The sequence below is a fragment of a genome, unplaced genomic scaffold (assembly GCF_019419815.1).
Source record: "Pyrus x bretschneideri cultivar Hongxiangsu unplaced genomic scaffold, Pyrus_bretschneideri_v1 Contig5, whole genome shotgun sequence".
NCBI classification, from domain to species: Eukaryota; Viridiplantae; Streptophyta; class Magnoliopsida; order Rosales; family Rosaceae; genus Pyrus; species Pyrus x bretschneideri.
In genome coordinates, this window is record NW_025999787.1 from 9,604,113 (window position 1) to 9,618,546 (window position 14,434).

Consider the following 14,434-nt stretch of genomic DNA (forward strand, 5'->3'; position numbering starts at 1 on the left):
ACATAAATAAATAAATAAAACAAGATGACTAACAGTCATGAGGATGCTCCGCCAAGCCTAATTACCTTGGATGCCGCCGTCCAGCCTCTCGTCTCCGTTTCCCATCACTCGGTTTTTTTTCTTTCGGTGATGGTGATGGTGATGGTGCAGCGGTGAATGAATAGATAATACAAGAGCTAAAGTCCAAATTATTGAATGGTCTGTTGGTGGCTATTGGATCTATCCTTGCGTCTCTTGTTTCTTTGCCTTTCAATTGAAGATATGCAACTATTGACTTCTTAAGATAGGACATAACTAATATGAAGAGTCGTTTCTACATCTATGTAAAGGTGTCATCATTAGGGATAACAATAGTTCGGTTTGGGGACAGAAATGTTATATCTATCCCCATAACCACAAAAATTAATTATATACATAACTGGAAACTAACTATCAGGTATTATCCGTAACCATACCTACCAGATAACGGATTTTCTATCGGTTAACGGTTGTCAATACAAAAAATATATTCGTTTAATTAACGCATGATAATTTAGTAAATATTAATTTCTTCATTGAAAATTTGATGTATAAAATGATTTAATGAATGAATCTTGTGGAGCATAAAAATTAAATTTAAACATTGATAATGTTAGCTGATCTTTGATATCTTCCATATGTACCATTCAATTCTCATAGATTTTGATTCATATCAAAACTTATGAACTTTCCCACAAAATACAACTCACATAATGCATTTTTTGTATTTACACTCAAAGTAAGGGATTTGGTGAATAATGAATATACATATGTGTGTGTGTGTATATTTTTCAATACTTTAATATTATGAATAATTATATTATATATTATTCGGTTTGGATTTGGGAACGGATACGGATATGGATTGGGAACCCCTATAACCATAACCAAATAATATTCATGGTTTTTCCCCATACCCAAAATATATCCGAATTTTCATATCTAAATCCAATGTATTCGGGCGGTTATCCGCGGTTATCGGGTATAATTGTCATCCTTGGTCATTACATTAAGTCATTAGTCACTTTATTTGTTGATTCATACATGTTCATGTTAGATTAAGTGAGTCTAAGAGAGTTCAACAAAATCGTGGTTCACTGTGATTTGGAATGCTATTATTAGAAAGACGCGATCGTTGTACTATGAGAGGCAAACATCGTTCAATCATGAACACTGTAACTGGAAACTTGTCTCAAGATATAATGTCTAATATTCGTCTGGTTCGATTTTCACATATATCTAATCCATATTCATGTGCATTTGACATTATATTTCGTTATGATGCATTACATTTGGTATTTATGTAATTTGATGGAGCCCATGATGAATATCCAACAAAAGCCAAACTCAAGACTAATATTTGCAATGTCTCAATTCCGAAAGTAATTGACCAGAAATATATTCAAACACGTGTCTTAACTGTTGAGACTTCCAAACAATAGTGACAGCCAACTGCCAAAACCTAAAAAAGAATTAGAAGAAAATTCAGTCCATTTCATAGCGCATAAGAAAATAAGTCACAAAAAACAAGCAATCTTGACACCAAAAAATATTATATTCTCTATAAATATAATTTCCCGACAATGATAGAACATTTAGTAAGACATTACATTTCGCTTACATTGGTACAGTTGAAAAATAAAATTAAAATGTTACTTATATTGGGTAGTATTACTCCTAATGACGTCTGTTGGTTTGGTTTGCGATGAACCGCTGACTGTCTCTCTTACATTAACAACGACGATAGTTAATTTAACATCTAATTTAACAAGATTTATCATTTAAAAAAAAAGACGACAATAAAGTTATGATACTGCACAACGAGATTAGTCACAACTGAATATTTAAATATAATGATGTGTCTCATTGTTATCATTTGCGTGAGTCAATTAAACTAAATATGGAAAAACTTCACTAAGACAAAGACTAATTGGTCCATCTCTATATGAATATTTTATTTTGTGGGATATGAATATTCGAATTAATCAAAATCTTAAATAAAATAATTACAAGAATAATAATTCTTATGCTTTTTTATTTTCAACGACAGGCGTGATGTCCAAGAAATCAAAAGCAATATTTCATTTATGATTTTTAATTTTATTCTTTCCCCACTCCAAACTTAGAGAAAATTTTTCATTGTAATCGGAATATGAATGGTACATTACGTGTTTTTATATAAATGGTGGGATATTTTACTTTTTAAGTTATTAGCTTTTACTATACATATCTTACCATTTGCATATGAACAACTATGACTACAGGCGGTAGCAGGTTGATATACTTTTCGCTTTTCGAGTTTAATTAAGAGTCAATTCTATTTTTTCAGTATGTAAAATACTTTAGACATAAGAAAAAGACTTTTATTCTCATTGACAATACAAATAAAAATTTATAATAATCCGTGTTTAATTACAATTAAACACCAATAATTTAAAATTAAAAGAAAAGTACAAAAGGGTTCTCACAAAATCGCCGTATATATTAGAATCGGCTTTACTCATACTCCTCGTATCTCACACTCCCTAGGGTATTATCGGTATTCCAAGTACTGCTTGTGCCACGTAACAAAACTCACTTCAATTGCAACTTGCAACTCGCAAATTCGCAAAGTTTAACACTTCACTTGCAACTTGCAACACAGTAGCAAGTGAAATTACAAAATACTCCTCTAACATCCACGTGCCTCAACTGGAGTCAACACGTGTATAATACTGTTGGATTCAACATACGACGTCAGCCAAGAAATCGTCTACATCAAACTCGCCGAACTCGTCGCGTGCAAAGCTGTTACTTGACAACATGATATCCGGCAAGCTCAACGGCAAGCCGAAATCAAATTCGAAGGCGTCGGCGTATCCGTAACTTAAACCATCAAACGGCGTTTGGTCACCGTAACGAAGAACTGAAGTAGGCGACGAGAGAGCCTCGCTGGACGAGGGAGTTACACACCCACATCCCTGCTCCGCAGCTGGGGCCGTCAAATCGCCAACGACTGTTTCCTCCTTTATAACGGCGTTAGAAAAGTTGGTGACGGCGTCAGGACCCTTGAGCAAGATGGCAGCTCTGTCGTAAACAGTGGCGGCTTCCTCCGCCGTGTCGAAGGTCCCGAGCCAGATCCGTTTTCTTCGGGTCGGGTCTCGGATCTCCGCGGCCCAGCGACCCCAAGGCCTCCGCCGGACACCTCTAAACTTTTTCAGGAGATCCGCGGCCGTTTCCGGTGACTTCGATCCGGGTCGCGAGTCTTTCCTCGCCCGCTTTGACTGACCCGAAGAAACCAACGACGAAGATGAAGGAGAGGAAGAGGAAGGCGAGGAGTGCTCTAGGCTGATCTGTCTAACATGTCGTTTGACTCTGCGCACGCTTCTGTCTTCGTCGTCGCTGGAGGAGTCGGTGGCGTCGGCATCCGTAAGTATGATCCGGACGAGCTTTGGCGGGATACGAGTCGGGTTATCGGGTTCCTGGATCATGGGTTTTGTCACGGTGGTTATTTGCTCTGAAAATTTGACCGTTGAGTGTACGGACGAGATGGGTTGGAAGGTTGTCATGGATTTTGAGGCAGAAGAACTGAAATCGGCGATTTGGGTTTGGTCTGAAGCAACATCAAGAATCGACGGCGAGAGCGTGTAGAAAAATTAGTACCACTGAGCTGAAGTGAGTGAGGATTTGAATGTGTAGAAGGTTGAGATTTAGAGAGAGATAGAGGGGGGAGAGTGGGAGGGGGAGGGTAAAAGTGAGAAGCTTTATGGAGTGGAAGGAAGAAGAAATAGCAAAAGAGAAGAGGGAGGACCTGCAAAGGGGAGCTGTAAGGAAGCTTTTGGCAGAGAGTGCTACTGCTAAAACCCCTTGCAGGTTTGGGAGAGAAGGAAAGCGGAGAAAAATGGTAAGGGTAAAGTGTATATATAGTGCATGGAGTCATCAGTGTAGAATGTGTATGGGGAAATATTGCCAAAAATAAAATTAGTCCTACATAAATTTTTAGTGGAAGTTAATTTTAGTTGGATACGTTTTCTAGATACCTTTTTATACTTGTCTAGATACATTTTCTCTTTTATTTTGACCGGTTTCACTTTAATTTACTTTGCGACCAACTTACAGAATTTTTTTTTTTGTCAAACAAAATATTTTGTTTGATTAGTTACTGGTGGACTTGAATTCAGACGGTCATGTAAATGTTTAATATATTTTCTACCATTGTGAAAATTTAAAGATCATTTCTATGAACATTACTTTTTAAATATCATTTCTATGAAAAGTGATTTGTAATTCTAATTGTTTTGATCATAAACTTGAAGTTTCATGAATCGGCTACAAATTAATTGAGGAGGAACTCCTCCCAATGAGAAGCCAAGTTAATTCCCTCAAAGAAATGAATGTAAAATGTTACAAAACAATTCCATTTTTTTCATATGATGTTGGGCAAGTAGGAAGTCGTGCTCAATACCTCAATTTCATAAGTGAGTGTTTTTAACTAACTGAGTTACAAACTCCTTATACATATGAGTCTGAAAATCACTACAAGTGAGTCATAATATAATTTATCTTTACTTTGGTTAGGAAATGGGTATAAATTCTCGCCTCAAGAAGTGAGGGGGTGTGTACGTGAGAAGGGATTTTCATTGTGTCCCGAACACGTAATGATAAATTAAATGTAATAATATCATTAGTTTGAAACTTAAAAAAAAAAAAAAAAAAAAAAAGATAGATTGAACCAATTTTCTTATGGCACTTGATATCCTAAACTTTATTCCCGATATATTAAAATTTTTCTGAAATGTGAGCGGGTCATGAGTCGTGAGTCAGTGAGTCGTGTCGGGAGTGTAAAGCGGGAAACGAACCTCCTGCCAGCTGCCTCTGTTGACGTGTAAGTTGCCCTCTTCCTCTTCCATCTGTTTTTTCTTCCACAAACCACTCCACTACTGCGCTCGCACACCACAAATTGCCCATACTTTTCCTCCAATTAATCCTCCCTCTTTGATTTTTTCCTTCTCTTTTAATATTTTAATTTATAGCACGGTAGAGAGTCCAAACTTTTCCTCCGATTAATTCTCCCTCTTTGATTTTTTCCTTCTCTTTTAATATTTTAATTTATAGCAGGGTTTTGAGGGTTGCTAGATCCTTTTCTTGGGAATCCAGAAGATTCCGTAATCATATTCGTTTATTATATATCATACAATCAGTTTTCATGATCTCCATGTGAGAGATGTATAACTTTTCTCACAAAAATATACGCAATATATATAAATCGTATACAAATACTAGCGTCAATCGTTTACACGAGCTACAATAGATAGTTACAAGCAAGTAATGTGTTGTCATATAAAATCTATATGCATAAATGGCCTATAATCACTAACGCAACGATGATTTTTCGTTCATCAATTATGAAAGACTTGCATAAAAACATGACTCTCAACCCAAAATAATAACGTTCCAGACCTACATCTTGTTATGTATTTTAACTTGTTCAAATGGCGCATCATAATTCATTTCCTATACTCATCTTGACATTTCCGCTCCTCTCATTAGCATGGTTGATTGAGTTTATGATAACAAAATAAGCTCTAATAAACGAGAGAATAGGTCTAATGTATATCAATGAAAACTATGAATACAAGAAGACATACAACTGAGACAGCTAAAAATCTTAATAGCCAGTACTAATTTAAGTTTTACCTGCCTGGAACCGACCACGCGGTCAAAATAGTACGCAGTTCTTTTTCTCTGCCTATTACTGTGCTTGATTTGTTGGTAGTGTGTCTCCAAAAGCGTGCTTCTCTTTAGACTCTTTTTCCACTTAGTAATTGGGAAACTGTTTAACTTTTTACTGTGCAGCATCTGTGAGACTGTTGAATTGTGCGCTAATACAAGATTCAAACGGTGTTTTTTTTTCTTCAACGCATGGGTGATAGGTGCATGCCAGCCCATATCATGATCATCACGGACAAACATCAGCTCCTCGGTTGGACCCAGTTTTAATTTTCATCGACCCCTGCAAACCTAATTCGGTCCATTTATTAATACCTTTACTTGAAAAAAAAACTCATTCAGTGTTCACTGCATTATCATTGTCTATGGAAGGAAAATCTTCAGGGCAATTGGTTCTGTTTGGCCCTATTTTGCTTTACACTCGTAATAATTAGAATTGGTCTAGCCGAGGAGTTGATATAGTTCGAAACACGTGATAGCTTGTTATTAAATGGTTACACAAGTCTGATTACGTGATGTCGATACTTAAAATTATCTCAATTTTATTTATATATGTGTTATATTATGATTTTCACGTAAAATTAAAACTCGTTATATACAGGAGTTCGAGCCGTGTTCACAAAAAGACGACACCCTTGGATTATTTTAAGCGAGGGTTGGATTGAGTCAAAATAACATAGGTTGAGGAAGGAAGTTTGTCAAAACCTATTACGAATTATGTAGTGCTACTTTTTTCTTCAACCTATCACACCTTGTGGCATTACACACATAGAGATAGGTTTTAAATTAAATAAAACCACCCAAAAAGTTTGAAAAGTTGATAGGGTTGGTTTATGCTTGGGGATGAAGCAAAGGCAAAGATAGACCCCATTCCATGAATCAGCACGTGAGCAAAGGGAATAGTCATGCATGATTAGGGTCGGGACAAAAGGACTGCAGATAGAGGTTGTAATGACCACCTTAGTTGCTTGTCAACCAAGTGATAAGCTAATGATATTTTAATTTTGCCCCTCAAAGTACACACTTAATCTTAATGAGGGGTTTCACTGTCCTTATCCTTTGTCAAATTATTTTGGTTAACTGTTTATTAAATACAGAGTATTCTTGTCATTTTGATCATTGTTTAACAGAGATTTTTCATGGAAATACTAAAATAGTTGAGGTGGACAAACTCATGTATAACTGCTATCGATTCAAATCTCAGGGATCAAAGTAAGGAGTTATACCAATCTCAAATACCATTTTAGCTAAAGTGCCTCCAAAAAAAAAAAAAAAGTATTAGGGTTATAATCATTTCTAATGACGTTTCTTTTAAATCATGCACCTACTCCTTGTATTATTACTATTAAGAATCTAGGAGTATGTACTGCATGCTACCAAGGCTTTTTAAGAATCTATGACTTGCATACTTTATACGAAAATGGCAAATTCACATAACATCCAGTGAAGGCTATTACCCTTACTTGCCCTTTCAAATTATCCGAAAACGCACTTTAGTTTAATTGTTATGTGGGCAAACTTTTTAACAAGATTTCTCCTTAAGACGGTCAACGAAGGACAAGAAGGCCCAAAGTGGCATAGACGAGTTAAAATTTTAACCTAAAAGGATTAGAGCAGAAAAATTATTTCTAAATTAAAACCTAAATTTCTTGAATTAGAATCTTAAATTTTAATTCAAAAATTAGAGATGATCTTCGTATCGGATGGACTAATTAAAAGTTAACCTTGAAAAATGAAATTGGAACTTAGAAGGAGGAGAACCCATGAGGGCACGTGGTCTCTAGACATGAAAATTCAAAACGAACATCATCCGCTGCCAGACTTTGCATTACCACATCCACAACCAGAACCGTCAATCGCTGTGACTCATTCGCATACAATTCACATGTTCTGCGCTTTATAGCTACCAATGATCGTGACAACATAAGTTGGACAGTTTTTTCCCACCAAAACCATAAAGAAAAATGAAATTTCTGTAATCTGTATCACAGATATATACAACGTCCCTTTCATAATAAAATAGCTCAAGACCTGTTTTTTTTTATTTTTTTTTTTAACAATGCGATATTCTTTATTGCTTTAAACCATAGGAAAGAAATCAAACTCGATACAAGAGACAGAGACATTGCTCTAGCCAACTAGCATAACCGACATCTTGTAACACACTACTTCAAATGACAGAAAATTAGAAGAGCTCGGTATAAATAGGTAGAGGCATTACCTTAACCAATTGGCCTAACCCACATCGTGTAACCCTGCCAAATGGAACTATTCAAACAAACAAGAACGACATATCACCAAACACTTCCCAGGCAAACAAACAGAAAGCCGATTTATTAATGCTGCCAAACAATTCTGGTCCATTTGGGAGTTATTATAGTAGGGCCAAATCACATAATCACTTCTGGAGAAAAAAGCTCATGAGAGGCTTTTCCATAAATTATACTGCAAAGCAAATCTCGTGTGCTTCTCCCCAGAAGTGATGGCCTCTCAACAAATGCTTTCCCGACGCGTTCTTTCGAGAAGTGATTTTGGCCTTCCAGTAATCGCTTTCACGACAGGTTCATCAATCCGAATACAAAAATCAATTTGGAACCTTCAAATCAAACATAATATGCAATTGGATATGTTTAACCAGGCAATCCAGGCGCTTATGCTCTTAACAAGCATTATTTCTTCAACAAACCAACCATTGACTAAATATCTTAGAAACGATACATTACAGTTGCTTTTTCCTTCCATCTCCAATGCCTTCAAATGAATATTCACAAAATGAGAGCGATGTTTCCTTGATCAACTTTAAGTCGCACAAAATAGATAAATTTTAATATTTCCAACGTTTTTACTTAAACCAAGATGGATTTCATGCATTTGCAAGCCTTTTCACAAATGCCGGAAACATCCTTCTTACCCCATCGCGTACTTCTGCGCCCAACTGCGAGCAGTGGCTTCATACTTTGCCCTGTCCGTCTTGTACATGTGTGCAATTTCAGGGACAAGTGGGTCGTCTGGGTTGGGGTCTGTCAACAGAGAGCATATGGACAGCAGCACCTGAAACACAAGTTCATTTAGTAGACATTAATAACCTATATATCAAATAAAGAAGTTATTGAACTGGAATTAGTGCTGTTATCAGATTAAAAGGAAGCCATCGTAACTCCCATCACACAAAATGGTGACATCTCATCCTATGTTGAGCATACCATGTTACTTCCTCCATATTTTAACTCCATCCCATAAAAAATGATGGCATTCCATCCTTTTTTGGCCACCCCCACATGCTTGTGCCTTATCACTCGTCCCATCTTGAGTAATACAACAGAACATGGAGTGAAAAGTAGGATAGCATGGAAACGCACATTATGCATACATCTCACATCACCAGTTGCAAGTCACATGATACAACATGACTTGGAATAGAAGTAGGATTATTAGGATGGAGCCACAGGACGTCTTTTAATTTGATAAGGGGACAGAAGCCAGAACTCTTGTAGTCCCACACAAATGAAGAATTCTGATAAGAGGGATAGAAAACACAAACCTTGGAAATGGTTAGTGCCGGGCTCCATTGTTCTTTGAGAATATCAAGACAAATGCTTCCATTGCTATTAATGTTTGGGTGAAAGACCTTGGTCCTAAATGCAACCTGAAATGTAACTTGAGTTAGAATCCACATTCTAGACTACCAAGAGATGTACTCAATTAACGATGAAACAATAACAAGATGAGAAAAGCATTAGAAAACACACACAACTTGAGTTAGCTGCTAAAATTCTTCCAAAGACAATTTAGAAGCCAAAACATTAAAAGGGGCACCTGCTATCAATAATATCATCTCACAATAATCAGCTCTTTGTTGTAATAGTTTTTAAAGCATTCTAAGATAAACTACATCTATGGAAAACTGTGGGAACACCGGAAACACCATGCAACTTTACTGAAATCAGAAACGCATCTCCCCGAATATCTGGAATAACTCTGAATACGAGCATTATAAGATAGATATCGATTACAGAGAAGTACTTTGTCCATAGATTCAATACAAACAGCCACAAGTGACATACAGAAACCAAATCTTTTTATGGATGTTCATTATTATTCTTGTTACAGTTTTTGTTTGTATTTTCAATAAAATGAACAAATTAATTGCTTAATGATTAAAACAACAGTGGCAAACTGTTGGTGAATAAACAACCTAACGACTGAAGAGTAAATCAGCTGGTAAATATCCAAGTCAGATTCCACTTGGTATCATATAACACTCTCACTAACACCCATAAAAGCTAAATGTGTTACCAGTGACCACCAACACTACTTAAACATGCACTATCTCACACACACATACAGAGAAGAAACTATTTTCTTCCTAAGAAAGTTGGATGTAATTACAATATGACCTGGTACAACAAGAATGCAATCTACTTAAATATGACTCATGTCCAATGCATCTGCAACTTATAGCCGTTTGGAAGATAAAATACAATTCCAGAGATAATACACATTAAGTTACATTCACAGCAATTGAAGAGAGAATATTTTAACATAATCACCTGCATGTAAGAATAAACAATAAAACACTGTTGCAGTTATCCATTACACCCATTATACGACACACAAAAGCTCACATTTCATTTATGACATTGTATGGAGGATAAATCATTTATGACATCGTATGAAGGAATATGGCAACTACAGATGTATGGAAACATAAGGATTCGATTTTTCAATTTTTATTTTTTTTTACCTTCGGAGGCTTGAATGGATAATCCGGAGGGAAATGGATTGAAACTAGAAAAACACCACCCGTGTATGGGCTATCAGTAGGTCCCATAATTGTTGCCTGCCAATGGAACATGTCCTCAGCCACAGGACCTATAATCCACGAAAGAGAACCCCAAAAGAAGAATGTATGCCAAGTTCAGTAAAGTGATCAAAATATATGCATACACCTCAGAAAGATAAGATGCATGAGCCAGCATACGAGACAGATGCAAAACTTGCTACAATGCAAATATCCTACCACCACTTTTTTACATCAACTAAACCATTAGAGGATGTGATGGTTTCATTCCCAATTCGACCATCCACAAATTTCCTACATCTTTAATAACTGATAAAGCAAAGGGTTAAATCTCAGTTTTTTTTTTTTTCAGTAAATAAGTTCACTTTTGTAAGTCATTATAGGATTTAGTCCACTTTGTTGGGTTAGGTCCACTCACTGATTGCCCACATCAGCTTATTTTTATTTATTTTTTATTAAATTGTGATCAATGTTATTCCTTATTTATAGGATCTTTTACTTAATTTTAGGATTGAAAATAAGAATAAAACGTTGTTTCTCCTTCTTCCCACTCTCAATCCTACTCTCAATTCGTATCTCAATTTTTTATTCGACTTCCATAATAATTTAATTGTGTGTTATTAATGTTGTTTTCATGGATGATAGGTGTATTAAGTTTTATTTATTTTCGTATATTCTACCTCCATTACAGGTTAACCGTATTTTATTCAACCTAATGGTGTTGGTATCATATATCATGGCATGCATATAACTATTTTTAAGAAAGTGGTTAGATATTCGTGTTTAATATTCAAATTGATAAAATTCAGAAACATGCATAAATCAAGAAATTTAATTACAATAGAAAAATAGGAAACTGAACTAAATCCTAACAGCTCAAATTTTTGGACCTAGATCAAACTACCCCTTTTTTCCTGCCAATTTTTTTGCTAAAAATCTGAGCTGCAAAGAGTTCAATTCAATTGAAAAAAATACCGCTAATCCCCTGCAATTAGAACTTACCATCTATAATTCTAAAACAATTTTAAATATGGCATCCAAATTTAACAAAAAGATAAGGTATTTGTTGAAGGAGAAGGAGCAAAATACCAGCACTGCATGAGGTAGGCGGGTCCTTCTGCAAATCCTTGAGCTCCTTCAAGATACGTTTAGATGCCATGACAACACCTACAAACACACTGCAATCAAACAAACACAACATGAAAACCCAGAAGAGAAAAAAAGCCCTAATCAATACCAGATCGCCAGCCAAACAATCACAAATCAACACCCAAAATCCAAACCCTAATTTCCCACAAACACAGATCAAAGTGGACACCTTAAAATCGTACAAAATAAAAGGCAGAAACAGCAATTCAAGAAAAATTGAGAATTGGATGAAAAGGTAAAAATACCAGGAGATTGCGCGATTGGGATTTGACAAAATCCGAGATTGAACGAGCTGAGAAGGTAAAAAATTGGGGAAAAATATTATGTATTTTATACATACATATATATATATATATATATTATAGAGAGAAAGAAAAGGATAAGAAAGAAAAAAGACTAGTTTCTAGAATTTTCTATCATTATATTCCAACATGACTTAGGATCCACGTCCATGCCCCCCACTTATAGCTAATTACAAAATACACCCCTCACACATGTACTTTAACCGTTTCGCCACCGCACCTCTGCTAATTTGCAATCTGGTCCCTTTCTGTGTGGATCCTTACCTTTCTTTGTGTGGACACATCAAAGGCATCATGATTGAGTGAGTCAACTTGACTCTACAGGGTTGATTGGAATCTTCTTACCTCTCCATTTTTATCAACGGGGTGCCTAATTCGATGCCCGAACCCGGAATCCATCGATACCTGTTAGCACGGATGGGATTCGGGATCGAGATCCGTCGAATGTCTTAGAATGGAATTCAAGTACTTTGACACTCGAGACTTAGATGCGACGGTGTTGCGCGCACTAATTTTTGTAATGGTTATTTTAAAATTTAAATTTTTTGTTGTTGAGTTGTTGATCCTTCTTACACATCTCTCATGTCGTGCATTTTTTATATTTTTTTTATCACATTTTCTGACATTACTTACTTAATGAAGATTAATTAAACTTGTTTTGGGTTAGGACAAATTCAATTTGAGTACATCCAAGTTTTATCCTTAGAAACAAGAGTAAAAGGCCGTCCAAAAGACTTCCCATTTTGCATGCGTTGTGAAAGGAACACCTATCGTACGTAGTCTTATCTTTGCTTCGCAAAGAGATTATTTTCACAACTTGAACTCGTAACCTTTTGGTCACAAAGGAGCAACATTTCCGTTGTGCCAAGAAAGATATTCAAACTAGGGACTTCTTTCAACATAAGAAAAAGATTTCACTACGTAGCGGCAATGCCAACCATCGATTAGTTAACATGTAATCTGTCTGCGTATTTAGGCCATAACTCATAAGGCGAGGAAAGAAATCAAAACAAAAAGAATGAGCAAAAGTTTATTGATTGTAAACAAGTTTCTCAACACTAACGAAAGATCCACGCACCATGAAAAGAACGAAAAAAAATTGAACATCACACCAGATACACAAGAAATAATGAAATCTTACATACCCAATCGACATATGATATCATGGCTCAAACCATTTCTCCTTCATCTAACACTACCGGCAGCTATTTGTCCTGCACCCCATTGAAAATCTCTTTCAACTCGTCTTAAGGTAATCCCGCGATCATGTCAGAGAGTCAAGAAAAAAGTCGGGATCTAAAGCATTATCCGAAACATAGAGAACGCGGATGGAGATCATCGCGGATTTTATTATATGGGGATAATCTTGTAATCACATTTAGCCTTGTTTCCGAAATCAACTTCCCTTTGCTTGGCATCGCAGTTTGAAATGATGGGAATGCCGTTAAAGAAAATTCCAGCAATGGGGAAGCTAACGCTTCCGGTCATGGCCAAATTCAGTGTCATCTCCCTATTTTTTATGTCGGTTTTGAGTTGATCTACATCGTCTTTGGTAATCCCGAATTTATTGACCTTAATGGTTGCATTCAACGACTTCGTGTTCTTCTGGCCCTGAGCAAACTCAGGAAACCCGGTGATACCTAGCGGGACATGCGCAGACGCTACCTTGATCTTGAAGGCACCATACTTGAGGTCAGTTTTATCATTCTTGTTAAAGAACTCCACAAGAAAATGTACCTTTCCCCTCAAGACAAGTTTGTTGTGGTCTTTAGTAAAGTTGAGGCTGGTGGCGTTGAATCTTCGGATGTAGATTTCTGGCAGATACGAATGGAAGATGGCCATGGCAATGAAAGCAATAATGAGAGCGAGAATCACAATGGCGAAGAAGACCAAGCAGCACCATGCGCAGCAAGCGTAGCCTACACGTCGCTTGGGGCGCTCATGGTCAAGGTCAGGAACCAGATAGGCCGGATTGCGGACCTTGCTGGGAGCTGAGGCAGTTTCAGAGATGGCAACATGCCGCGCACTGCTGGCCTTTGATTGGTTGCGGCCAGGAGGTGGAGGCAAGGATGGACCGTCTGCCATTGTTGGAACTCTAGCTAACACCTCCTAGCCGGATCACGGAGGAAAGCAATCGACGATAAAGGTGACGAACTTTTGAAGGATGTTTCATATGTTTAGAGGAACATTGTAGTTTTCTTAGCTGAAACTGAGGAGGACCACAATCTATATACGGAAAATCGGATTTAGCATGCAGAGGAAACTGGGATCGACAGGCTCGGAGAGAAATTGACCTACAACGGAAATGCGACCCCTAAATACATATATATAGCCACCTATTTCCAAGGGCCTAAAAAGTGCGTCTCCGTGAGAGTAGCTTTAGACCAAGTGACCAACATTTCTAACCACATTCTCTCTTAATGTGACGATGTGTACTTTCAACGTCAATTATATA

At 36.7% G+C, this 14,434-nt stretch overlaps 3 protein-coding genes across 4 annotated transcripts; all 3 read right to left on the reverse strand.

Moving 5' to 3' along the window:
* Positions 1-2,367: 2,367 nt before the first annotated feature.
* On the reverse strand, positions 2,368-3,842 carry LOC103949107 (pathogenesis-related genes transcriptional activator PTI6). The gene has a single exon (XM_009360209.3). It carries the CDS (start codon positions 3,564-3,566, stop codon positions 2,742-2,744), a length of 825 nt encoding a protein of 274 aa, XP_009358484.3. The 5' UTR covers positions 3,567-3,842; the 3' UTR covers positions 2,368-2,741.
* A 4,490-nt stretch (positions 3,843-8,332) lies between these two features.
* On the reverse strand, positions 8,333-12,078 carry LOC103946119 (ubiquitin-conjugating enzyme E2-17 kDa). Of its 2 annotated transcripts, none has more exons than XM_009356762.3 (5): positions 11,923-12,078; positions 11,618-11,695; positions 10,472-10,599; positions 9,269-9,373; positions 8,333-8,778 (listed from the first exon to the last, which is right to left on the reverse strand). In XM_009356762.3, the coding sequence occupies exons 2-5, from the start codon at positions 11,685-11,687 to the stop codon at positions 8,635-8,637; spliced, it is 447 nt and encodes a 148-aa protein (XP_009355037.1). In that variant the 5' UTR covers positions 11,688-11,695; positions 11,923-12,078; the 3' UTR covers positions 8,333-8,634. The 2 variants fall into 2 exon arrangements, with proteins under 2 accessions (XP_009355037.1, XP_009355028.1); XM_009356753.3 differs by having other exon boundaries at positions 11,618-11,706; positions 11,923-12,059.
* A 1,251-nt stretch (positions 12,079-13,329) lies between these two features.
* LOC103949117 lies at positions 13,330-14,064 on the reverse strand. Its single transcript, XM_009360219.1, has one exon. It carries the CDS (start codon positions 14,062-14,064, stop codon positions 13,330-13,332), a length of 735 nt encoding a protein of 244 aa, XP_009358494.1.
* Positions 14,065-14,434: the final 370 nt, after the last annotated feature.